At 48.9% G+C, this 25,175-nt stretch overlaps 8 protein-coding genes across 8 annotated transcripts; 4 read left to right on the plus strand and 4 right to left on the minus strand.

Moving 5' to 3' along the window:
- Positions 1-1,994: 1,994 nt before the first annotated feature.
- Positions 1,995-3,365, minus strand: A1O9_10748 (uncharacterized protein; the record flags this gene model as incomplete). The annotated part of the gene is made up of 1 exon (XM_013400436.1): positions 1,995-3,365. One exon carries the CDS (start codon positions 3,363-3,365, stop codon positions 1,995-1,997), a length of 1,371 nt encoding a protein of 456 aa, XP_013255890.1.
- A 2,191-nt stretch (positions 3,366-5,556) lies between these two features.
- On the minus strand, positions 5,557-6,024 carry A1O9_10749 (uncharacterized protein; the record flags this gene model as incomplete). The annotated part of the gene is made up of 1 exon (XM_013400437.1): positions 5,557-6,024. One exon carries the CDS (start codon positions 6,022-6,024, stop codon positions 5,557-5,559), a length of 468 nt encoding a protein of 155 aa, XP_013255891.1.
- Positions 6,025-7,147: 1,123 nt separating this feature from the next.
- On the plus strand, positions 7,148-7,423 carry A1O9_10750 (uncharacterized protein; the record flags this gene model as incomplete). Its single annotated transcript, XM_013400438.1, has 1 exon — positions 7,148-7,423. A coding segment is annotated over one exon (276 nt), but the record flags the coding sequence as incomplete, so codon positions are not given.
- A 13-nt stretch (positions 7,424-7,436) lies between these two features.
- A1O9_10751 (uncharacterized protein) lies at positions 7,437-8,271 on the minus strand (the record flags this gene model as incomplete). The annotated part of the gene is made up of 2 exons (XM_013400439.1): positions 7,437-8,031; positions 8,093-8,271. 2 exons carry the CDS (start codon positions 8,269-8,271, stop codon positions 7,437-7,439), a joined length of 774 nt encoding a protein of 257 aa, XP_013255893.1.
- A 267-nt stretch (positions 8,272-8,538) lies between these two features.
- On the plus strand, positions 8,539-11,835 carry A1O9_10752 (uncharacterized protein; the record flags this gene model as incomplete). The annotated part of the gene is made up of 1 exon (XM_013400440.1): positions 8,539-11,835. One exon carries the CDS (start codon positions 8,539-8,541, stop codon positions 11,833-11,835), a length of 3,297 nt encoding a protein of 1,098 aa, XP_013255894.1.
- An 834-nt stretch (positions 11,836-12,669) lies between these two features.
- A1O9_10753 (uncharacterized protein) lies at positions 12,670-13,758 on the plus strand (the record flags this gene model as incomplete). The annotated part of the gene is made up of 3 exons (XM_013400441.1): positions 12,670-12,707; positions 12,794-13,023; positions 13,112-13,758. The coding sequence occupies 3 exons, from the start codon at positions 12,670-12,672 to the stop codon at positions 13,756-13,758; spliced, it is 915 nt and encodes a 304-aa protein (XP_013255895.1).
- Positions 13,759-14,163: 405 nt separating this feature from the next.
- On the minus strand, positions 14,164-21,764 carry A1O9_10754 (uncharacterized protein; the record flags this gene model as incomplete). Its single annotated transcript, XM_013400442.1, has 2 exons — positions 14,164-16,546; positions 16,618-21,764. 2 exons carry the CDS (start codon positions 21,762-21,764, stop codon positions 14,164-14,166), a joined length of 7,530 nt encoding a protein of 2,509 aa, XP_013255896.1.
- Positions 21,765-22,226: 462 nt separating this feature from the next.
- Positions 22,227-24,062, plus strand: A1O9_10755 (alkaline phosphatase; the record flags this gene model as incomplete). Its single annotated transcript, XM_013400443.1, has 1 exon — positions 22,227-24,062. One exon carries the CDS (start codon positions 22,227-22,229, stop codon positions 24,060-24,062), a length of 1,836 nt encoding a protein of 611 aa, XP_013255897.1.
- Positions 24,063-25,175: the final 1,113 nt, after the last annotated feature.

The following is a 25,175-nucleotide window of genomic DNA, read 5'->3' on the forward strand; positions in this document are numbered from 1 at the left end:
CATCGGGGCCAAATACGTTAGCAACGTCGCGCCATATTGCCGAAAACTCGTCAGGGGCCCAAGCAGACTCGGATGCGCCACACTCTTCTCCGAACCATTTACAAAGTGCATTTAAAACCCCAACAAAGGCGTTTCGACCGTCGAATCATCCCTGGTCGTCTGGACGACCTCCAAGGAGCAGCTATGGTGGAAACAGCTTTGTCGCTGAGGAGTCCTCTGAAGCCGTACCACATGAGATTGGATTTGCTGGAGAACACCTGGTGAGTATTGACGACCACCCACAGTATCAAACCAACTTTCTAACAGACAAAAACTTAGGTATACAAGTTTCTGGAAGACAAGCTGTCACCATTTTTCACGCCAGAGAACTGGACTAGTAGAGCTCGAGCGAAAGCCTTTCCAAATCCATTCAGCGATGACTTTCGCGAGAAGGACTTTGCCGATTTCACCTACGTCGACACCGACGGACGCTTACGGATGTATTTGAGCGAGCAGGTCCCGAACTTTGAGGGTTCAACCGGTCAGCAGAACAACATCACCTACCACTTGGAGGTCAAGTCTACCTTAGGTAGCTTACACAACCCGGCACTCCTGAGTAATAACCAAATCTCCATGGCGAAGAAGTATTCAGGGCGATTTTCGACACCGGCTACCCAGACCGATGCGTACATCCTGGTTAGAGTCTACGGGCTTGGTTCGAACCCCCCTCAACCGCAGTTGTGCCTGTTCCCTGATCCTTGGAATCTTATCTGCCAGGATTCTCTGCTTATCGAAGGCGAAGCTGGGATTTATGTGCGACCGAAAGTCGCCTGATAATACTACCTGTGTACCTGGAATCGGGAGTGCTATGTTGCAAGGAAATTTAGGCACCAACGTTAGCGCAGCGGTTCGCAATGTTTACAGGGGCTTAATCTGCTGAGAGGCAGGATAACCAATCACTTGATGGCTAGATTAGACCCTAGGCCCCTCTGTGTGATGCTCAGGGGTACAATTAGTTAACCCCCTCACAAAAAGGAGCTGTAAACCTCGGGATTCTGAGGTATTTCAGTACGGTTCGAGAGGAATATGAACAGAGCTGATCGTCTTCACTCAGTTTGGGCGATGGGAGATTTAACCCCCCTCCTCCTCCTGACTGTCACGTGAATCAGAGTTGTGAGGTAATGATAATCGACAGCCTTGCTCCCTTCTTGTATTTCTATCCCAGACTCGGATATGCCTCTCGCCTAAAGCAGATGAGAGCCCAGTCTCTTGGGCATCTGAATGGCAGGTTCGTGACAGGCTGACTCTTCTTCACTTCTTTCCTTCGAATCTGTAAAATTTCGATGAGAGGATCAATTTGTCAAGCAGTTTTGACTTGATGAGATTGTCCTACACGCCATAGATGTTTGCAAATTGAGCAAGTCTATGAGTGTAGATTGATGGAGTGTCGTCCGCTGGAACGAATCTTCCGCTGGCGTTGCCATACTCCTGATAACACCGACAATGAACTCAGCGCTCAATGTATAAGGGTCGCGAGTCTCCTAATGTCCAGCGGGGCTCTTCATCTATCCATACTCCTTCTCCCGCAGAATGCTTGCTGTTTTCCTTGCACCGAATGCACCACGATTCTATCTTCGCAGGGAGGAAGAAACTGGGATGCTTCTCTATTCGCATACACTTGGTCCAGAGCTCATCCCCTCTCCTCGCCGGTTGACGGTTTTGTAATTCCTCTGTGGGCATTTCCCGTTGCATATCTGCTGATTTCCCACGGATCAAAGCAACATTAGAGCTAGCAGGCTTCCTAGGTCTTAATTTGCCATCGCAGCAACGGCACCTCCCTTCTTTAGCGATATAGAATCCGGGCCGTCTTGTAGACCATCTTGTATTTTGACCTTCACTGACTACCGAATTGCAATAGTGACAACAGGTTTCCATTGATTGGCCGTCGAATCGACTGTGATAAAGGTCCTGAGATTTTCCCTTTACTCTGCCCAAAACAAGAGTCTGCTGTAACATCATATACCTGAGCATATCCCGAAGCAAAAAGGTGGATGGCTCGCACTTATCGGCATGTATGATGTCTCGAATACTTTTGCAATATCCGAAGTGCTATGAATGCGGGACTCGTAGAAAAAGATCTGTTCCTGGCCTTTGAACCATTCCTGAACAACTTCTGGAAAGTCGGAGGGATCGTTCCATTGCTCATCGTAATCCTCATCGATAGGCCGCAGTGCTGACGGAAGCAAGCGCCTGAGGTTGTTGTTACTGTACGAATTTGAGATGAAATAGCAACCCCAAACTTCTTCACCAGTCGCACTAGAAGCTCGATTTTTTCCCTCTTTGTTCACGTATTGAAAAGTGCCAAAGGCTCCTTTCAAGGTCGGACCTAGTGCTCTGATCTCAAGCTGTTGCCGTATGTTAGAACTATGCCTGCACTTCTTTTCCAAAAAGTAATTCTTGATGCACGGCGTCCCGTCTTGAGCTATCTTCGTAGCCGTTGCGGTTATCGAGTCCTGCAGACGAGCAATATCACTTCCCACAGTTTCATAAAAGAGCCGTTGTGGGTGGCAACCAAACAGAATAGCTTCGCGATATCTGTACGTCCCATCTTGATTTCTAAAATTAGACTCGTGCACTCTGAAAAGAAAGACGTCGCTCAAGGCACCCCATAATGGTAAGACAATAATAGCCCGTCGCTGACGAACTCTCTTTTGTACTTGGATTCCATACACCATCTCCACTTTGGCTGTTACAGAAGCACAGATACCCTGTGTCCAATCCATGTGACAATCAATAAATTCTTGGGGATACGTCTCGTAGCTTTCAGATTTCTCGGATCGCCTATGGAGGTCATCGAATATAAGGGTATCCTCTTTCTTGAAAGCGTTTCCCATAAGCATTGCGATACAGCCATTTAATGGGTCGTCGGTTTCTCTATCAACAAGATTCAGAGTCGAGTATGAGGGCTGATTAATATACTGCATAGCTCCGCTATTGAGCTTCCCGGAGGGGCATACAAAATCATCTTGAGGTGGTGAGTCTAAACCCAAGTCTTTCCAGATCTTGATCTCTCTGGATCTCAAAAGAATGTTTAAGAGTTTGAATAGGTTTTGGAATTTCTGATATAATATTGGCAATTTCCCTTCCTTCTTCCGAGCCAGCATACTTGATAGATCTCGGCCATCCATTCCATCGAGATGTGGTCGAAGGCTGAGAACCAATTCCTCGTGTTCTGTGAGAAGGCCGCAGGTAGATGGGGGAGGCAGGATCAGATCGCCTAAGACACGAAACTTTGCAGTACCTTTCAAAAGTCTAGGATTCCTCAAAGCCGAGTCTTCAGATCCTGTTGTGCCATCCACTGTGTCAGATTTGGGATTTAAACCCATTTTGCCAAATTCATGCAAAGGTTGGGATTCTCAGGAAACTGCGACGGCAAGGCATACTGTGAAGGTAGAGAGCGCTCCAGGGTCTGTGGATTGCAATTATCGAAGAGGCCAAGCTAGAAGAGAGGTGGAACGAAAATATTGGCTTTCACGCGGGAATGTAGACGTAAGAGAGTTCGTTCGTCAAGACAAGGCTGTGGCTCACAAGGCGACGGTTGGCCTATGATAGAACCAGAAAAGGGCTGTTCGGGGCACCATATTCAGCATCATATTCCGCTCGCATCATATTCGGGTCTACCTCAGCACAAGCATCTTGGCACCGAAATTTGTATGGTGACTATTGTATCTCCCACCTGACCTTGCTGTTGCCGATTTTGTATGGTGGTTCCATAAACTTCAGCCTTATACACTTCCTGAGATTCTGCAATATCGCCTTGCTTTTTTGCTTCCTGATATTTCCTGCTATGAACCCTTCTCCTGTTCTCTCCACCAGGTTTTGGCAGAGTAGTAGAAGTCGGCGGTTCATATTCTTCGCGCTTCCATGACTCTGAGACTTCTAGAATAGAAATTGAATGATAAAGCCATTAGAGTCACATAAAATAAGCGTGCCCTAAAGTCATTAAAATTACTCATTGATCTCCATATAGTCGTAGCCAGGATTTCCCGAATACACTCCCATTTTATGCGCCTAGTGAACAGCTCTCCTAAGTTTGCAAACCTCGTAAGCTGGGCTGTACACGTAGCGTCTACGGAGGCTGACTGGTCTCGGCGTCGGATTGGTGATCAATCGTCGTATGAGCCGAGAAGTTCTAACACTTGCACACTGCATTCACTGTGATTTCTCTCGATACCCTGAACTGTTGCAGTCAGGCTGAGCTTCATTCAAATCCTTGTGTCACGGTTACAATGCTTACAGTGTTGGTGTACACCTCGCAGGTGTTGGCATTGATGAATTGTGAAGACGAGGGAACATTGACGTTATAACGGCACGGCAAATGAAGAATGAGAGCGCTCTTGAAGTGTATGGATTGCATATGAATGAAGAGACGAAAGTGGGAGGAAAAGAAGAGAAGTACTTGCGATGTGCGCTTGTGCGATAATACACCTGTCCTTCCAGGCATACCTTTTCTATCGCGCTGCGAATACGCGCGTAAGTTTATCAACATACTCGGCTATACTATCTGACTGATCCTGTGGTGCCATCGTGTTGGTGTTCGGGTCCGTGACAAAAGGTGGTGGGCTTGTGCGGTGCAAGACAAGCTTAGGGCGACGCCAAGATTGGTCAAGTGACCCACGTGAAAGAGGGGTCATATATTCTTTAAGCAAACTTTTGTTTAAATATCTCATTTCCGACACTTTGGCCGAGCGGTTAAGGCGTCTGCCTGCTAGCAAATTTGTTTAGCAGATCCATTCGTGGGCGCAGGTTCGGTAAGTTGATTTATACTATCTGTTATATCTTAAACTGACATCCAAAGAATCCTGCAGGTGTCGAGTTGAAATTTCTTTTTTTGCTGGAGCGCTATTTTCCTCTTCCCTTTTCCAATTTATGGCCTGCCCACGTACCAAGGCTTGGCAATCGCCAGTAGATACTACAGTACTTGTAGTTAGCACTTGCGTGCTTGTCCACGCACTAATTGAACCACTTCAATCGTCTCTCGAGTCTCTATGCCTCCCAAATATTGTGAGCTATTAAGGTTCTTGGTCTGTTAGATTGAACCAACGCCAACACAGGCTTGATCACTATGCACGGTCCGACATGTTATTCTTACTTATCCTAATATAATGTGGCCGAAGGGGCTGGCCAGAAGGCTCTTTATCTTGTCGATGCTGTGCCACTGCCAAGCCACCCATGTTTGAGAGCCAAAGCCGCAGCACTGATAATTACAGCGGACCGGGACGTTAGATGCGTAGGTCTCACTTGCTTTGGGCATGGAGTGTTCCCGAATAATACTACTAGACACTCCTGCTTGCAGAGCTGTGATATTACTTCGTACTTAATGTTACCATTCCAAGTAAGATCCCTCGAGCGCTTGAGTGTGTAGCTGATCCACTGTTCCCATCGTAAGGTGTGATATGTACGTATGTACGCAGTCGATGTCCTGATGATGACGATGCTGCTGCCTCTGAAAACTTAGTCCGGGGGATAGGTCGCGATGTCCCCTTCAAAAATCCGGGCCCAACTCTCAGTCTAGCTTTACGAACCGCGAAATCCATTAGGGATCATCAATGCGGCGACCTGAGTGATACCTCTTTCAGTTGCCAGTAGATTGTATGCCGCCGCTGCATTTCCCGTGTCCATGACATCTACCCTGATCCCTAGTGCCTCAGACAAATATTTCCTGGTTTCCTTGCCCAACATCCATAATTTGCGCCCTGTGCCTATAAGGAGGAGATCTGGCTTCGGGTAGACCAGTTCCAACACTCCCAGCGAAGATGGCGGAAGATTGATGATTCCTCTCTTGTCAAGGAGCTTGCCGAAGCCTGCTGTCTCCTTTCCTGCTCTGCTATCCCAAGGAGTCCACACAAATGCCTCGCCATCAAGCAAGAGCAATCCCAAGCCACCGGCAGTCTGCTGACCGTTATTGAGGTGGAATCCATCGCTTGTGCATGCGTCAATGCTGTTCGCTGGCGTGACCGCACCGGCATTTGCAAAGATGTCCATCTTGGAGAAATCTGTTTGTGTATCTTCCTCCGAGACCGGGCCCCGGTCGTGTGTTTTTGGAGCCCGAGGATTGATCCGAGGCGGATCTGGACGAGCAGGAGTGTGTGGAGATCGTGATTGAGGTCGAGGAGCGGCGGCGTAGAGACGTGCGGAAGTATTCAACGTTCGAGATGGGTGTAGTAACATCGTTATGGGCGCAGCGTTCGCGACGCAGATATTTTGATAGCGTGAGGGCTGGCATGCTACCCGCAGTGCGCGGAGGAGATCTGCCGATGGCGGGCGCATTGTATTGCTCTGAGAAATAGTTCTAGTAGAAGTGCAGCGGCTTTGGGGAGGCTGAGGAAGGTAATGGGGCTCCCAATTCTTCTCCTGAGTGTTGTTGAGCGGAAGATCAGCTTGTTCTTCAAATGGAATGGAGTCGTCTTCCCATTGATGGAAACTCCCCGATAATCAAGAAGCAGTTGGCGTCAAGGACGAAAAGAGACAACTTCATGAAGACACGAAATTGCGAGACATGACTTCATCGTGCAGTGTAGCAAAGTGGTCCACCGTGTTCGAACAAAGGATTGGTCGAGTGGAGCATTAGTGAGTGAGGTGCAAGGCTGTCGTTTGAAGTGGGCTGTCTTCTGATGCCATTCTTCAATCTCAAAACAAAGAACCATATCCGGCCTTCTACGGGGATACAGTGGGTTAATTTGTGTCGTGCTGGCAGATCTCCCTAGGAATCACCCTGCCGATGACGGTAGCTATCTGCAAAAGCGTGTCCGGGTTATGAGTCACCTCAGTGGGCCCCCATTTCTCAGGGACGTCCATCATTGCTTCAGGTTCTATGCTATCTTTCTCAGCCTGTGACTGGCCTGGAACAGCTTGCTGGCTCGTCCTCCCGCTCATCCAGCCATCCCAGACATTCAGCAGGATGGATAATTCGCTGGTACACCTTTCCTGGACACACGAAACGGGTTTCCAGCTTTCCACCAATCCAGATCAAATCCCTCTTTCAGATCTGAATGATTTGTTCTCCGACATGCCTTGGGCAAAGCCCTTGCCGGAAGCGGAACTGCAAAGTCTAGTCCGCCAATCCCTCTGTTTCGCAATGTACGAAATCCACGAATCAAGTCGCAAACTTATCGGCATATCACGTTGGATCAGCGATTTTGTGACTGTGGCATATCTGACAGATGTTTATCTCCTTCCGGCATACCGTTCGTGTGGTTTGGGAAAATGGATGATGAGTTGTGTTGACGAGACTTTTCGCTCAATGGAGCATTTCCGCGGCATGATTTTGATTGTAAATCATGGTAGTGGGGAGGAATCTCTATACAGAAAGTATCTCGGCATGGAAGATCTGGAAAGTCCAGCGATCTTGTTGGATCGCAAAGGTCGTGGATCGGCGAGATAACCAGTGGAATTGGTCACCTCCGTGATTGCATGATCTTAGCGCCATGTTTCCTAATTACATCCTCCATTTTCTTCCTGACCTGGGTGCAACCATCGACTCCAGTTGCCAGCATGCTCTCCATCTTGTTGTTTGGCCCACCGATAGATATTCTTGATTCCATTATTAGGACCGAGACCTTGTCTTCCTCACCCTGCCTGCCTGCAACGGTTGCTAGTGATAGGAAGGGCAATTCTTGCTCTTCGGCAATGTTGAGATCCAGAATAGGTTCCGGTCTTGACGAGTAATCGTCTGCTGGAGTTATGCTTCCACTGGAGATAGCGGCAAGAATAGAAGGCATAGGAATGCCGGCATCAACCAAGGCCAGGCTCGCAGCGTTGAGGCATGCCGCAAGGAGAGCACCATCCAAACTCAGAACATGGAGGGATATGGAAATCGTAGAACGAGGATAGAGGTGATTGAACAGGTGGCTCTGGAATGCCTGGGAAATTGTGGTCTGGAGTTCTTGAGTCCGCTTGTCGTTTCTATTTCGTCTTCTCCGATCCATTTGTGCAAAGGGAGCGAGATTGATTTCGGTCTCAACTGTGGCATTGGCATTATCTCGTCCTCGACTATATCACAATCACAATTTAGCGTGAAGATCCAAGCCTTCAATTGTATCATAGATCATACCCTTCTCTTGGCCCAGTCACTGTACAAACTACCACGGTGTTCCCCATCGTCAGTAAACTACTGCCATCACTTGCCGTTTGCGTGGATATTGAGGCAGTGATCCTGCGCAGTTCGTTCCACCGTCGGCCATCCTGGCGCAGGAGGGTCTGTGAGTAAGTGGAAATGGAATCGAGGGGCATTGTGAGGGCACTGCTAGAGTAGGCTGTCAGACCATGTAGCAGCCAGACTCAGAGCATGGCAGATGTGAGGTTTGATGGGAACAAAATTGAACTGCGGTCCCGTGCTCTGGTGGAATTTTCGCGTTCTTGGGGACGTGACGCGCAAACGCGGCGGCGTCATTCGCTCCTTCCACTTTGCCCGCCTTTGCCCCCCGCACTTTCCATTCTCAACGCATCCCTCTACCATCCCCTCCATGCGCCCAATACTCCCTCCACTGTGCAGCCACAATGGCTTTTACTGACAGCCCTGAAGACGAAGACGAAGACCTTGACCAGGCCCGCATCAAGGTCGGGTCTCGCTCCAAAGTGGATCATAGTCACATCCAGAGGCATGCGGCAGAAGCCAGTATGCGGCGATATCGATCATCATCCGCTACTAATTCCGTCCTCTCCGAAGTGCCAACTGCAGTGAAGAGAAAACGCAGGTCACTAGATATCACCGAGGCTTCGGAGAGAGTGACTTGGGATACCTCCGAGTTCAGCGACGATGAGAATAAACTGCAGGAAAGACAAAAGCAGAGAAAGTCGGCAGCCAAGAAGAATGCTCTGAAATCTGCACGGAGAGCCAGGGCAATCGAAAACGAAATCAACCCTCGCCCTCGTCCAAGGGCCACCGGCGCAACTACTGGAGTTGGCAGACGAGCTACCAAGAGGAAACAGCCCAAAGTCAGAGGGTATGGTAATGAGTCCAACCCTGATGAAGATTTAATGGAGTGGACAGTACCCGAATATGTTCGAACGCGACGAGCAAAATTCGATGAGCGCACTGATAAACTCAAAGCCGGTGGACTGCATCTTCCCCCTTCATATGAAGATGTCTACTTTTCTGACGATGAACGCCTGCAGCATCTCGAAGAGCGACCAGATTTCCCTCCAGATACCGCTTGCAGCCCGTACAAGGATATTGAACTCCCTTATTCTCTTGGTTTAATACCTGCCTCTATTGCTCAATTCCTCAGGGACTATCAAGTTGCCGGTACGGCCTTTTTGCACGAACTTTTTGTCTATCAAAAGGGAGGTATCCTCGGCGATGACATGGGCTTGGGAAAGACGGTTCAAGTCATTGCATTTCTCACTGCCGCTTACGGAAAGACTGGAGACGAGCGTGATCAAAAAAGAATGAGGAAGATGCGAAAGGCTAGCAGGTGGTACCCAAGAACACTTGTCATTTGTCCTGGCACTCTAATGCAGAATTGGAGAGACGAATTTCAGCGCTGGGGCTGGTGGCAAACTGACCTCTATCACGGCGGGAAGAGACGTGACGTCTTTGAGATAGCTCAAGCTGGAATGCTTGAGGTCATGATCACCACCTACCGCACCTATTCTACAAACAAGGAGGAGATCAATATGATTCAGTGGGACTGCGTAGTGGCTGACGAATGTCACAATTTCAAAGAGATGAAATCCGACACCGCCAAATCGATCAACGCAGTCAATGCACTTTGTCGTATCGGTCTTACCGGTACCGCGATCCAGAACAAATACGAAGAATTCTGGACCCTCCTCAATTGGACCAATCCCGGAAAGTTAGGTCCCGTCTCCACCTGGAAGACTCAAGTTTGTGAGCCGTTGAAGCTGGGTCAAAGTCACAGTGCCACCAATTATCAACTAGCCAGAGCCCGTAAAACTGCAACCATGCTTAGGGACAATCTGCTACCCCAGTTCTTCTTACGACGAACCAAAACAATAATACAGGATCAATTACCCAAGAAATCTGATCGTGTTGTCTTCTGTCCTTTGACCAGCACGCAGGCCCGAGCATACCAGAACTTCCTTGAAAGTGACATCGTTGAACACATCAAGAATAGTGGTGACATCTGTGAGTGTGGAAGTAAGAAAAAGGCTGGTTGGTGTTGTCATGCCAATCTCGACGATGGAACGCGATGGCAAGATTACGTCTTCCCGGCCATAAATAACCTCCATCATCTATCAAACCATATAGGTCTCTTGATCCCCAGTAGCAGTGCTACTCAGGATAAACAGGCCAAAGACCTGGAAACACTTCAAATTGCTATGCCAGAAGAGTGGCGCGACATCTTTCAAAGTCGAGACAGCATACTACACACTGCTAATCCTGAGTACTGTGGAAAGTGGAAGATACTGAAGAAGCTGTTGAAATTCTGGCATGATCAGGGTAACAACAAAGTCTTGGTATTTTCACACAGCGTTCGCCTGCTCAAAATGCTTCAAAATCTGTTCATTAGCACAAAGTACAACGTTACTTACCTTGACGGCGAGATGGCGTATGAGGCCCGCTATGCAGCTGTCAATGAGTTCAACACTGATCCTTCACAATTCGTCTTTTTGATCAGCACGAAAGCTGGAGGTGTTGGACTCAATATCACTGCTGCCAATAAAGTCGTTGTAGTAGATCCTAATTGGAATCCAAGCTACGACCTGCAGGCACAAGATCGTGCATACAGATTTGGCCAGAAACGGGACGTGGAAGTTTTTCGCCTGATAAGCCAGGGCACTCTAGAGGAAATCATATATGCCCGTCAAATTTACAAGCAGCAACAAGCTAATATTGGATACAACGCCACATCCGAGCGAAGATACTTCCAAGGTGTTCAAGACCGCAAAGACCAGAAAGGCGAAATATTTGGCCTCAAAAACCTTTTTGCGTATCAGAACGAGCACACTGTTCTTCGAGATATTGTAAACAAAACAAACGTTGCGGAATCCAAGGCCAACGTTCGTGTTGCTGCTGGTAATCTCCACCAAGCAGAAGAAGCGGACTCTCAAGGCGATGAGAATGTTGAGGAGGAAGACACTTTGGACGATCGCATCAAACGAGAGGAAGCTGCTGAGCGTGCAGCAATGGCTGAACTTGAGGCAGAGATCACGGGCGAAGCTGTTAAGCGACGATCGAACTCTAAAGCGCCGTTTCAGCCCGATGAGACTGCTGTGCATAAACATGACCCCATTAGAGCAATACTGTCCTCTGTGGGTGTTTCTTATACACATGAGAATAGCGAAGTTATAGGCTCTTCGAAAGTTGAAGCCTTTTTGTCAAAGCGGGCGGCAGAAGCTGCCGAGACTAATCAAAGATGGGGTACACAAGAACAATTGGCCAAAGTCTTTCAAGACGAATCGCAATCTCAGTCAGACAGCTTTGTTTACAAGTTAAACAACTACCCAGATGGCGTTGTTACCCCGGACAGTGGAAGACGATACATTTACCACCCACCGGAATCAGTGATGAAGCGCCAATTCTGCAGCATGGCCAGGTGGGCTGGCCACGGGAACGACGTGGTGAGCTTCGCTTTGCGCGTGGAGAATTGGACACAGGCGCAGAGAAGGGAGTGCCTTGACCGATTTTACCACTATCGAAGAGATTTTTTGGATGGTCTGGTGAAGGAAGATGTCGAGATCAAACCTGAAGTCAGACCGGAGGTGAAAGAAGAGCCTCTAGGGAAGACTGAAGTCAAAGAAGAAATCGGGGGGCAGCCCAGGATGAAGCATGAGGTGGTAAATGACAGTGATGTGGAAACTGCAAGTGAGGATGAAGACGATGAGCTGTGATCTGAACTGCACGGACCTGGTATACATACAGGAACAGTCGTTTGCACAAAGAATCATCGTGTATGACTTACGATATTACGACCTTTTGATACCCCAATGCATAGAAGTACGGAAGCTTTGGTGATGTGATGGAGGGTTTCCCATTTCTTTCGAGACAGCAAACGGTTCGACCCATGCCTGCGAGAGAGCCCTCTCGATCTTTTACTCTGTCAGGGGGGAATTGAACACTGTCTGCACATTCTATCCAGCCATGCAAACCTTGGAATGCAATGAACGCCCAGTGTTCTATTTCGCTGTGATGATCGGTGCATACTAATCAGATTTTCCTCCTCAATTACAAGCTTTCCCCAATCATTGACACGAGACACTGCCACTGCTAGACTTCGTCACTGGCAACTGGCCAAAGAACGTAGGCGGCGCCAAACACTCGTCAACGAATATGTATTAGTAATCCCGACTATTCGCTGAACAGAGATGAGTAAACAACTTCCCAATGCCACAGGAAATTAGAACAACAACCACCGTCGTACCATCGGGACAATTATTGCTCCGTCTATGTCACCCACGACTGGTAACCCTTTGTGTGGTGTACGAGATATTTTAGGTGCGCCGTCGAGACGTGGCTCGTTACAAGGCTACACCTGGTCCGCGGATGCAGCGGTTCACAGCTGTTGACAGAGCAGAATTACTTGCCACCAAGATCAACAACATATATGATATCGAGCTTCGAGGAAGTACAAATGGATCAGCACTCCCGCAGCCGTTGCGAGGAGCGTAGTCCACCTTGGAAATAACACCAGTCACTGAAACGTTCTATCAACAACACAGCTAAAGATGACTTCACCCCTAAAGCGCTCGATTCTCATCACAGGGTTCGCATATCCCCTCCATCAAACCTTCACCCCTGCATCCCCTTCTCCTTGAAATACTTCGAAACTAACCTCCCTCAACAATCCAGCTGCTCGCCCGGCTCCGCAGGGCACGCGTACGCGCTTGAATTCACGCATCGCGGCCTCCGAGTCTTCGCGACCGCACGGTCAACCGAGTCTCTCTCGCAACTCGAGGCGAAGGGGATCGAGACGCTTCCGCTGGACGTCAGCAGCACAGAGAGCATTGCTGCGCTGAAGGCCGAGATTGCGAGGCGCACGGGTGGGAAGTTGGACATCCTGTTTAACAATGCCGGGACTAGTACGTGATCCAGAAATCCTGTCCTGGGCGTATAGGTTAGATGTACACTTCGGGTGGGGGAGAGACCACTAATCACCAGCTCGAACAGTGTACGAGGCCCCGGCAGTGGAAGCAGACACTCGCCGCGTACGCGCAATGTTCGATAGCAACGTATTCGGGCTGTTCGACATGACGCAGGCGTTTCTCCCCTTGCTTCTCGCCTCCGTCTCGTCCTCGCAACCTCACGGCCCTCCCACGATCATCAACACATCATCGATCGTCGCGCGCGTGCCGTTCCTCTTCTCCGCTCAATACAACGCCACCAAGGCTGCCGTGGCCTCGTACTCCGACACATTGCGCCTCGAAGTCGCGCCGCTGGGGATCAAAGTCGTGACACTGTTCATGGGTGAAGTGTCTACCGGGCTGATGTCGCCTACTAACATCGCCTTCGGGCCCGACAGCCTCTACATCGCCGCGGAGGCGGGTGTGCAGGAGCGGAGTCGGCAGCACGCGGCCAAGAGCATGAGGCCGGAGGAGCTGGCCAGGCAGGTAGTGGGCCAGGTTCTGGCGAAGCCGGGGATGGGAAAGGCGGAGTTTGTCTGGAAGGGCACCAATGCGACGTTGGTATGGCTGCTGAATGCGCTCGGCTTCAGGAAGATCTTTGATAATACCGTCGAGGCCGGGGTTGGGCTGAGCCAGGGTTCGGTAAAGAAGGAGATATTCGAGAAGGGCCAGCGGAGCGTCAAGCCGGAGTGAGATCCTGTGTCATGTTTCGAGCGGCTAGGGAGTGTGTGTAGGTGGATAGGATTGTATCGAATAAATACTCAGAGTTCCGCACCGTTGCACCCACAGCGATCTACTAATATACCACGGTCATGCGGTGTCTTGCTGACCAACGGAGTTTCTCATGCCTTTCTTCAGTTGTATTTGAGAAGGAAAAGGGGCAATGTTTAGGCCAATCATCCTCACAGGGAATTCAGTTATTTCATGTCTGGCTCACTCTTCAATAACGATTCAATTGCTATCACACGTTGCACATGGCACTCCCATTTGTCTTCCCCACTTATGCTGTTTTCGGTCCCGTCTCCAGAGTCCGACTGCTCCCAATTTTCATAATTCTACATTAGCCATGTGTATCCTGCCCATTTCTTTCTTCTCCAATCAAGCAAAGGCATCCTCCCGATCTGCCCAAATATCCTCCAACTCGTTGAAACTGCTGAAATGCACGGGACGATGTAGGTCGTCATAGAAACGGCGTGGTGTGTCGATCTTGACATAGATGGGTCTCTTTTCGACGGAAGAGAAGCTGGCGCCCATGAAGCTGTAGTTCCAGGTGTCAGTTTCGGGAACCAGGAAGAAGCCCCGGATCTTGTCGGAAAGGAGGAGTTGGGTCCTGACACCGAAAGAAGTCGAGAATCCGGATGGGTTGTCAGACTGTGTGTCTTTGTTCGATGCTCCCCAGGTGTATCCTTCAGGAGTAAGCGACCAGGATGATAGTGACACTGATCCTGGCGTAAACGACACAGCCAAAGTAATGGTCTTCTTGTCCCATGACGGATGTTGAGCCATCAATCGTGAATGCATGGTGACATCTGCTGCAGGCATGTATGATGTTTCGTTACCCGAAGCTGTGTGAATGATACCAAGTGGCTCCATCGATTTGAGATATTCATGTTGAGGCAGTTGATGAGGAAGTTGAACTTCACGCGTACTACCCACTTGCGGGACCATGACAATAGTTCGGATCTCCTTAACCTGCTCATTGTCTGGAGGGGAAGATCCGTAAAGATAGCCAGCGGTTTGGACACGAAGATCAGCAATTGTGATGAATCTCTTCAAGATATTTTTCGGTAGGATGTAGGTGTAAGAATCTTCAGCCTCTTGAACGTCATCGCTCGAGATGTATATATTGTTTGCTCGGGTTCTGAGATTGGAAGTCGCGATAGCCCGAGTTCTCCATTCCGTCTTTGACGCAAATGACTGTTGTTCGTACTGCGAAGTAGTTGTTACAATGATCTCCTCTCCTCTCACATTCTGAGTCTTGGTTGTTACTGCGGTCAGTTGTTGTTGCTCTTCCTGTTGCTTCTCAATTTCTGCAGCTTGTTGTCGTTGCATGGAAGGTGCCGAAATCTCCATACCCAGGATGATATCGCGTATCTCGCTATTGGTGAGTGACTGCACATTCACATTGTTCTTCTTTCCATAGTCGTTCAGGATGAGATCTCGAAGTTGGACCTCAACTTTGACCCAGTCCTCATCGGACAGACTTGGCCAAATATGATGAGCTTGCGTGATGACCGTCTTATCTGGTCGCAGTAGCAATTTAGTCTTGTCGGTATTGACATGAAGTGCACGCAAGATTAAAACCAGTCGAGAAAATGCGGTATACGACGAGATAGTCTTCAACCATTCATCGTATAAGTTGAACAGTACCATCTGCGGTTCCTTTGCTTGGAGAATCATGTCTGCAAGCTTCTCGACTTTCATTGCGGCTTGGAAGGGTAGTTGAAGCTCTGAAGCTCTGATGGAAATGTTGGGGAAGTCCAGCAGATGGACTTCCAAGGGATCCAACAAGCCCTTTCGAGTGACAATTAGTTGTTTAGGCTGCTCTTCAACGGGCAAAGATCTGATAAGGGCAGCGACTTCTTCTGCTGTTTTCCACTTCGCCAATTGGCCAAGACGTTTCTGTCCGGCCCAGACACTGGTGTGAATAATCTTAAGAAAGAGTTGACCGCTCTTCGGGTTGAAAATGAAAATTGCACCATTGATAGGTTTCGTTGTCAAATTGCCCTCGAATGTTTTGTGAATCGTGACTCGGTAAACATTCGTATCATCAATGAACAATTGCGTTACATTGCTAAAAAGCTCGGAATAATTCTGGGAGTTCAAGAATTCTTGCGTACTTTCAGAAGCGTACAGTTGTAAGCCCTTTCTGATACGTTCCCGAAGCACATAAAGTGCAGGATTGGCCTTCATGACCTTGGCCATGGCTTGTTGAACCAGGGCCTTGAGACCGGGGAAGTATTGACCGTATGCGGAATAGAGGTTGTAGGCTAGATCGATTCCAATCATAAGGCCAGTCGCTGAGGGGTAGATACTCATGCTATCAGTTGTGTAGTCTAAGTATTTGGCTCTGACATAGCGTTCAATGTCATGAGAATCATAGTCTCCATACCGTAATTGAACATCAATCCAGAATTTGTTTGTCGTTGTTGCTTCAATCTGGTCCTTGGTATCAAAGAGGAGGGATGGTCGAGTGACGTTCCATTTATGACTGGCAAATAGAAGGATGTCTGCACATGAGCTATTCATCTTGTACGATTTTCTGGGATGGATCGTCTCTTTCTGTACAGTCTCTATACCTAGCTGCTCAAGCTCCTGATCGAAGACCTGACAAAGATCCATGACTACAGATTCATGGATCTTTTGCCACAAATGAGCTCGGAAAATCTGGATTAGAGAGATTTTGAGTGTTGGGATTTTGCCGTGCAAGAAGATACCTGTCAGATCGAGCTGAACCTGGAAACCGACGTACACATTCGCCCTAAGTATGGTTAGCAAACGAGTCATTCGTTGAGGGTAAGGGAAGCTTGCCTGTTGATTGTGGGACTCCACCAAAGTGTGAATCGGCGGTTAGGAATCTGATTAAGACCAGAGCGCTGGGCGTTGGTGAGCTTCTTGAACTTCATGGACTCTTCAAACCCGCTGTTGTGGAGCACCAGATAGTCATGTCGCAAGTACAACTGGTCCTTATCCACTCGGAACCCGGCCCATTTCGTAGCCTCGGTCTCTAGAGAGATGTCCTTTATCATGAACCTGAAATTTTTTGGAATATCGTGCTCTACTGTTTGCTTGTGGCTTCGAAACAAACGATACTTAGCTCTGTCCTCTGGGAGGAGGGAGGCAAAATCACTTGCTGTCATTTCGACCGTGTTGAATCGCTTAGCCACTGACCCTTCAGTAACAGCAGGAACCTCCAGGTGCAGAACGAGTATGTGATTTGGTGTCACAACGAGGTCCTCCTTGCCAGACCCGATCTTGATCCGATACAAGCGATCTTTGCCTTTCACAACGTTGAACGCACGACGAGAACCACCATCGGGGCCCAGAAGAAGATCTCCTTCCTCTACATCCTCCACGGCAACTTTGGAGCCATCATAACGTAGCAGCATGGTACCATTTGCCAGACAAGCTCTCTCCCAGAACAGGCCCTCCCAGGATGGAAAAGCGGTCGCCTTGAACAAAGTATGTTCAAGAATAGTTTCAACACCGCCCAGCGCTTGAATAACATCGGTTCGGTAGGCGTTCAAATTCCATAGTTTGCCGTCATGACGTTGGCTGGTCCACCAGAAGGGGTTGCTTTTCATGAGCTGGTACTGTTTGAATTCTGTTCGAGCTCTGAAACCCTTATCAAAGCTGAGTGTGCTCCGATCTTTTTGGAACAGAGTGTTGATTCGAGGCAAGCCGCGGTCCCAGCTATCTTCAAGATCTTCAAGGGTCAGTCTGCGGTTCTGCTGGTTCGCCTCCAGTCGCTTCTGCGAGTATTCCGTCCAAACTCGCTGCGAATCGATGAATTCAGCTTCCCAAGGAATAATGTAACGGAAAATGTTTGGAATTAGAGTCTCTTCGTCATGTGTCATTCCTGAGCGGTAATGTGTAACGCCAGTATCTGTCTGCTTCGACCATCGCTTATCGCTTGTCGGGATCAAAATATGAGAGCCAGAAATCATACCCAAGCCACCAAGTTCTTTGGGTGTATAGAAGACGGCGGGCGGGAAACGAGAAGGCATTTTTGAGTTCAGTCCAATCTTGACGCGAGTTTGAATCTTCGTCTCACATTTGACAATCGTATCCAGAAGATTGACTGTCGAGACGGCGGCTTCACGGTAGTACGTGAAAAGAGCAATCAGTGTCGTATTCCACTTATTGGCAATCTTGGTGAATGTGGTGGAGCCAGAAGACATTAGAATCTGTCTTATACGATTGTTGAATTTCTGGATATCTTCTTCGGTGACTTGGAGGAATGCAAATGCCGTCCGTTCCTTGGTCTCATTGTTGGCAAGAGCCCAAACACTGTCCTTGATCGGGAATTCATCGTTCTGATTCCGATTTTTTGGCAAGATGCGGACCTCAAAACCACACATGGAGAATAACAAGTTCGGATTGTCACGAGAATAGACACTGGCGAAAGTATCATCCCATTCAATTGTAGTGATTGAACGAGGTAAGCGGTTCTTCATATCCCAGAACACAGCCCGACCAAGGTTCACATCATGTCTCATTAACCTCATCCTGGAATCTCGAGGCCAGCATTTCTTGTTCCGATAGCCAATGACATTTTCAAAATTCGGGTCTGGCTGTTCAGTCAAAAATCGTTGGATTAGATCCTTTGATTCATCGGCGGTAAACCTGAAGAATACCCAGATCTTATCAATGTATCTGGTATATAGTCGGATTGGATGTCTTGTCTCCGTTTCACGGTCTCGGAATTGCAAGAAATCGTTCGGACTTTGTGGAGGCCCTGCTAGCTCGCTAGCTCGTTGTAGACCCAAAAGCAGCAGGTCAATAACCAAGCCATAATATTGGAAAACAAAGCCTGAAAATTGTAGGCCACGAATCATACCGTAGCTGTTGGTGTGATTCATATCCTTGTAGTTCAACTGCACATTGTTCTTCGATGTGATGTAGTCAGCCAGATTGTGATCCATGATTAGTCGAAGGAGTCGGTTGAGTAGTGTCAAATCGATCTTCTCATAGACTTTCGATAGTTGCGTTTCGATCATGACATTGCACTCGCCGTCTGCAGTCTCCCAAACATTGGTCAGGTTGTTGATTCCTTGGGCCCATTTGTAGACCAATAGAGGTGGCACCTCGGAGTCAGAAGGCTTGACCCAAGATGGAAATAGATGTCGAGTATCGGCCTGATACCAGAGGTACTGATCAAGATACGCATCTGTTATCTTTTCGATGGGTTCGATATCATACACAGGATTGATGGAATTATAATTGTCGTTCATGTCAATACCGACTTCCTTGAAAGCTCGCTGGGTAAGAAGGAAACGCTTGATTCGTGCCAATGTAGTGCCGGGGGAATCATATGCCTGCTCAATTAATGCTAGCTCTTCACGCTGGCTCTGATTCAATCGACCTTTGACGGAATATGCTTCTCGTAGTCTTTCGAGAGCCAGAATAAGGATTTTGGTGTCATGCTTGTACGAGACACTAGGGAAGGGAATGGGCGAGAACTTTCGAGATTCGAGCCAATGGACGGTTGTCGTATAAATGGCAACAGCCTCTTCAGATGAGACATAGGGACCGTCTTTCATATAGTTGTGCTGTCTCTCTTGCTCTGATTTCAACCATAATCTTGTCAACCGACCGAGGTTTTTCTTCGCTACGGTCTTGTCAACAGTGGCTCCTCTTCTGATTCGTTCTCGGTTGTAGTGAGCCACAGAAATCCACCAGTCAGCCTTGCTCTTGACGTATCTGAGAATGATGTTCTCAATTGGTGCAGGCAAACCAGGAACTTTCCAGGGAATGTTACTCTTCCAACATCTCCAAGCTTCTGACAAGTGTTGAAGAACAGTGTTGACTTTGTTCTGTCGAATACCTTCGGGCATCATGTCCATCAAGTCAGCCATGACAGAAGCTCGTAGCTCGAGGTCGAAATGTGACTCGACTCGCTGTTTAGTTACGGTCTTCGCAACGCCCTTGCTGTGTCGCCCTTCAAATTGTCTTGATAGCAGATTACCAAGCCATCTTTCGAGGAGAGGAATGATACCTCTCATGAAGAACAACCATACTCTCCAAGCAGGAGCCCAAAATCCACAACCAGGACCTTTGCCCACAGAACCGGAGTTGAATCGATAGTAAATGAGATGCTTTAGATCTTTGCAAGATCGAATCTGGTGCATGAGCTTGTACTTGTATCGATACATTCCGGTTAGTTGACCGACATGGTTGAAAGCATACAAGATACCATCCGCAAGCTGGAACGCGTCGATATTCCCAAGTCTGTATTGAACTTGGGCATCAACGATAAGCTTGGTGAGCCTGAGGATTTCACGCATCAAGTGGAAAGCGTTGCCAAATCTCGATTTCTTGCGCTCTTTTGTGGTCAATGTTTTCACAGGTTTAAGATTGAAATTGTAGTCCAAGTGCAGATATGTCAAATTCTTCCGATGGATGAGGAGGTTCAGCATGTTGAAGCCTTGTCGGCAAACCTGTAGACCCGCCTCAACCCAATCGATGGTGGTTTGCTGGAAGAATTTGGTTGATTTCAAAGTTTTGAGAAGATCTTGCTTGCTTTGTGCTTTGGGTTTCTTTTTATGCAGCTCATTGAGGACGAAACTCTTTAACAGCTTCTGGTATGATACTCGGACCTTGACTGGCTGTCCAGTTGGGCAATGTTCAAGATACCACTGCTTCACCAAAGGAACATCTTGCGCTCGAACCATTTTACCAGATCGTCGGTCAAAGGGGAATGGTGCCCACCATAACATAATTGCAGATGCTGTCTCACTTGTGTACAACTCTTCATCGGCGAGGAAAGGTTCCACATTGCCGGGAAGCTCAAACTCATCATCTTCGTCATTACCTACTCCAAAGATTTTGTCTTCGTGACTGACACTGATGTTCTTTGGAGCAACAGACCTCGAGGAAATTGGATTGATAACAGGATCGAAGTTAAAAGCAGGTAAGTTTGCGTCTGATCGCACGTACACAACCTGTGGGTGAGAATACCAGGAGATTTTGACACTTCTTGGTAGAGAGTTGTACAGATATGGGAAGGCCACCCTGTATTCTGTTCTGATGGGTGCTCGGAAGATAATTCGGTCAATAGCGTTAAACTCGCCAAAATCCTCGTCGTTTGGATCAATGTCCTTGTAGAGTGGTTCGAATCGAGGCCCTCCGGGAATGGCGACGTTTAAGGCTTTTGCAGTAAAGAAACTCGACCTATCGAACATGTGGAAGTAGTTCTTATCGACGACATCACTCAACAGTTGACTAGATAGTCTGTAAAGTGTTGCCATCTGGGGAGGAGTCAAGTTCCAGGTTCTGTAACTTGGACCATTGACATGGGGTGTATCCAACAATGGTCGATGCTCGTAGAACCATTCATAAACGGGTCCGTCTTCCTCCTCATCCAATTCCATCTGAATTGGTTCAAGTGGTTCAACATCTTCGATATTCTCCGACCAAGACAAAGGAGGCTCCTCGTCATCAAAGGGCGGAAAACGCATGCGTTTGAAATGTCTGCGATCACTCTTCTCCCGTCGCATCGTAACCCACATTGTAGCCCATTGCGCATGAAAGACTGGTTCGATAACTCGGGGTATTTCGTTCACCAGAGTCAAGCACCCGTTGACATGGTAGAGAACCTTGACCTCTCTTGCACTCTCCCATGGCATTGGCATATTCTCAAGGAGTTTGAGGACCGCGTGAGGCATGTATTTCAACGCGCCAAGGTAACTCCGCTTATCACTGCTGAATTTCTTCTGACTGACGTCTCCAATGTCCTTGACAATCTTCCGCAAGTGCTCGGGGGGCATGTCTGCCTTTTGAGTTTCGACAAATCCGCCCTTTCGCTTTTCGCCATATCGATTTCGTTGGGTTCGTAGCCATTCTTTCTTCTTTTGGGCGAACTTTGCAACCTGAGGATCGATAGGTGGGCGATAGCCCGGCGGAGGAGGAGCCATACCAGGTGGAGGGGGAGGGCCAGCGCCCCAACCCGGGGGTGGTGGAGGAGGAATCAAAGCCATGGCGTCGCTATGGACAGGTGGGTGGCTGTCGTGATAAAGAGGATGAATTGACGGACTCAGGTATTGCAGGTATTGAGGTGTCTTACCATTTGCGGGGAATCACTTGTCTTCAGCATAAGACTGAAGAAAATTGATCCTCGATGCACCTGGAATTCAGTATACCACCCAGCAGAACCAAATCTCTTGAAAAGCAAATCGAGAGTGTGATGGTTTGTGTCGCACCTTTGCCTGCGAAGAACGAGTCGAGATTTACCGAGTGGGAAAGGTTTCTACGTGATTCAGAGCGGGATGTCACGTGCCTATATCATGGCTCCGGATAGATATTAATCCGTAGTACGTTGCCGTTGGAAGAGCGCCTCCCTGGCATGTGATGACCCTTTCTCAAAGATACTCGCAACGTCGATGGAATTACTGCCTTCTTCGTCCACTAAATAAAAGCGGCCTACCAGGCTGTCGCCCAACATGTCTCGTGGACAAGAACCCCTTCTCGCACGCCCAGACTCCCCTGGCTCCTCCGCTCGAGACATCGAAGAAGAAGATGCTCTCTTAACCGGCCAACCTACGAATCGAACGCCCAACAAAGCCCAGAAATGGAAGGAAATCGGTCTCTTTCTGTGGGCTCTTCTGGCAACTATTGCTGTTGTCATCCTGGCTGTCATATACCAACACGAGACGTCAATACCTCGCTCTGACCCGAAGCAAGGCGGCGGTTGGGGTCCAGATGGGAAGCCAACAGGGAAGCGGAACATGATCTTCATGGTATCCGATGGTATGGGACCGACATCTCTATCGCTGACGAGAAGTTGGAGACAATACACCAGTGGGCTTCCTATGGATGATGTCTTGGTGCTGGACAAGCATCATATCGGCACTTCAAGGACTCGCAGTTCCAGCAGTCTAATCACGGATTCAGCCGCTGGCGCAACCGCCTTCTCCTGTGCCTTCAAGAGTTATAACGGTGCTATCTCAGTGCTACCTGATCACACTCCATGTGGTACGGTTCTGGAAGCTGCAAAAAGAGCAGGTTACATGACAGGGCTAGTGGTAACAACAAGAATCACGGATGCGACACCAGCATGCTTCGCAGCTCATGCCAATCGCAGAGAATATGAGGATCTCATTGCGGAACAAATGGTCGGACATTATCCTTTGGGGCGCGTTGTCGATCTGCTCATTGGTGGAGGGCGATGTCACTTCCTCCCCAACACAACCGAGGGGTCTTGTCGAGCTGACTCAACAGATGTTGTTGCTCTGGCCAAAGACAAATATGGCTTCAACTACATCGACAACAGAAAAGACTTTGACAAGTTGACGTCTGAAGGTGATGTCAAGCTACCTTTACTGGCTCTTCTGGCGTCAACAGACATCCCGTACGAGATTGACCGAGTCCATGTTTCTGAAGTTTACCCCAGCGAGGCTGAAATGGCCCGTCTAGCCTTGAATGCTTTGAAGGCTGCTACCAAAGACTCCGACAAGGGTTTTTTCATCATGATTGAAGGTTCTCGTATTGATCACGCTGGCCACGGCAATGACCCCGCAGCTCAAGTTCATGAGGTGCTCGCCCACGACGAAGCCTTCGCGTCTGTACTGGACTTCCTCGAAGATGACGACACTCCAGGGGTGCTTGTCTCGACTTCAGACCATGAGACGGGCGGCCTCGCGACAGCTCGACAGCTGCACGAGACATACCCTATCTACCGATGGTTTCCAGGAGTTCTAGCCAATGCTTCGCATTCTGGGGAGCATTTGGCGCGAGAGTGGCATGAATACCTCGGGGACTCATCAGAGACAGTATCCCGGGAAGACAAGATAGCCAAGGTTTCCGAGCTCATCAGCGCTGGGCTGGGCATTCAAGATTACACGCGAGAAGAGCTCGACGCAGTTATCGACGCCAAACCGATCTGGCCACCAAGCTACCTATTCGCAGATATGATCTCACGTCGGGCCCAAATCGGCTGGTCTACACATGGACACAGTGCGGTGGATGTCAACATCTATGCATCGAACCGCGACCATGCACCTGGATTGGTAGGGAATCACGAAAACATCGAAGTCGGACAATTCATTGCGAACTACCTCGACCTGGATCTCGAGCCGATCACCAAAGAACTCCGAGAAAAGAAAGTCAAGACCAGCTCCGTCGACGGCAAGATCGAGGAATGGGGTGAATGGATGGGTCCGGTCGGGTTGGCAAACAACGAGAACGGACAGCTCGTGCACCTGGATGACTATCACGGTGATTTCAAGCACAGGAAACGGGAGGAGGAGATGGATTGCAACTGCGGAATGGAGCATTAGACCGAGCAAGAGGAGAGTTCAGCATGGATCTCAAGATATCCCCAAGCATTCTCATGGCGTTTGGAAATCGATGGGCTATTTGATCGGTCGGCTTCTCTTCTTTTCTGTTCCTTGTTACTCGACTGGTGGTGATATCAATGAATGAAGACGGGAAAGCATCTGTATACATGGAGAGAGTCAAGGCGTCCTGGATCCGAACAGCGGGCAGAATTTCTGGTCGGGTCCACCTTGCAAGCTGAGTAGTTTTTGTCTAGTGAACGTACCTCATCGCTCTCGTTTCCGCTATGCAGGCCCCGCTCCCTGGTCGAGATTGGAGGTCGAGATATCCCTAGAACGCAACGTTATTCTTCTGCCTGGGGCTCGTCAACGACGATGGCTCAAAAGACGCATGATTTAACCTGCGAGTACTAGCCTAGTAGTACTGTATAGAAAGGACGGCTTATGTACCTGGTCAACAACCGTCACCATCCACCCCATGCCATCCCATCAGGCAACTCTATTACTCGGATGAAGAGTCTGTCTCTCATACAAACACCGACAGGACTCGGCGCGCATGCCATACGAAAGGGAAAGCTCCAATGCCCCAAGAACTCTACAGTACTCTCTCTACCCGGAGGGGAACCGACCTTCCCCAGCCGGCGGCACAGGACGCCCACCCAATGTCTCGGCCGTCGGAACAATCGCCAGCGAGAGGGGATGCCTACAGTGCAATCCTGCATCTGCGGCACTCTCTCCATGCTCATCTCCACCTCGGTCTTGGGATGGGATGAAGCTAGACGAGGGGCGTTTGGTTCGATTTCGCCCATCATTACCCCGCGCGCGTTGGGGGGGTGGTCGGGTTGGTTCGCAATAAAACAGCGATTAGATTACCCACCTCCTACTGACAAACGACCAACAGCTATGGGCAATTGCGAGGAATTTGCTGTTAGGGAGGGCATGGACGCAACGCACGGGAACGGGTCCGGTGGAACTCGTACTCGTTGTGGTTTCGGTGGTAGCAGCACGAACAGAGTGACCGATGGTTGCCGTTGTTCTCCCAACGTCTCCGTAATTACCACACGCCTTGTGAATAGTTGCTCCTCTATGTACTCCAACTTTTGCTCAATCGACTTC

The sequence above is a fragment of the Exophiala aquamarina genome (assembly GCF_000709125.1).
Source record: "Exophiala aquamarina CBS 119918 chromosome Unknown aczIA-supercont1.14, whole genome shotgun sequence".
NCBI classification, from domain to species: Eukaryota; Fungi; Ascomycota; class Eurotiomycetes; order Chaetothyriales; family Herpotrichiellaceae; genus Exophiala; species Exophiala aquamarina.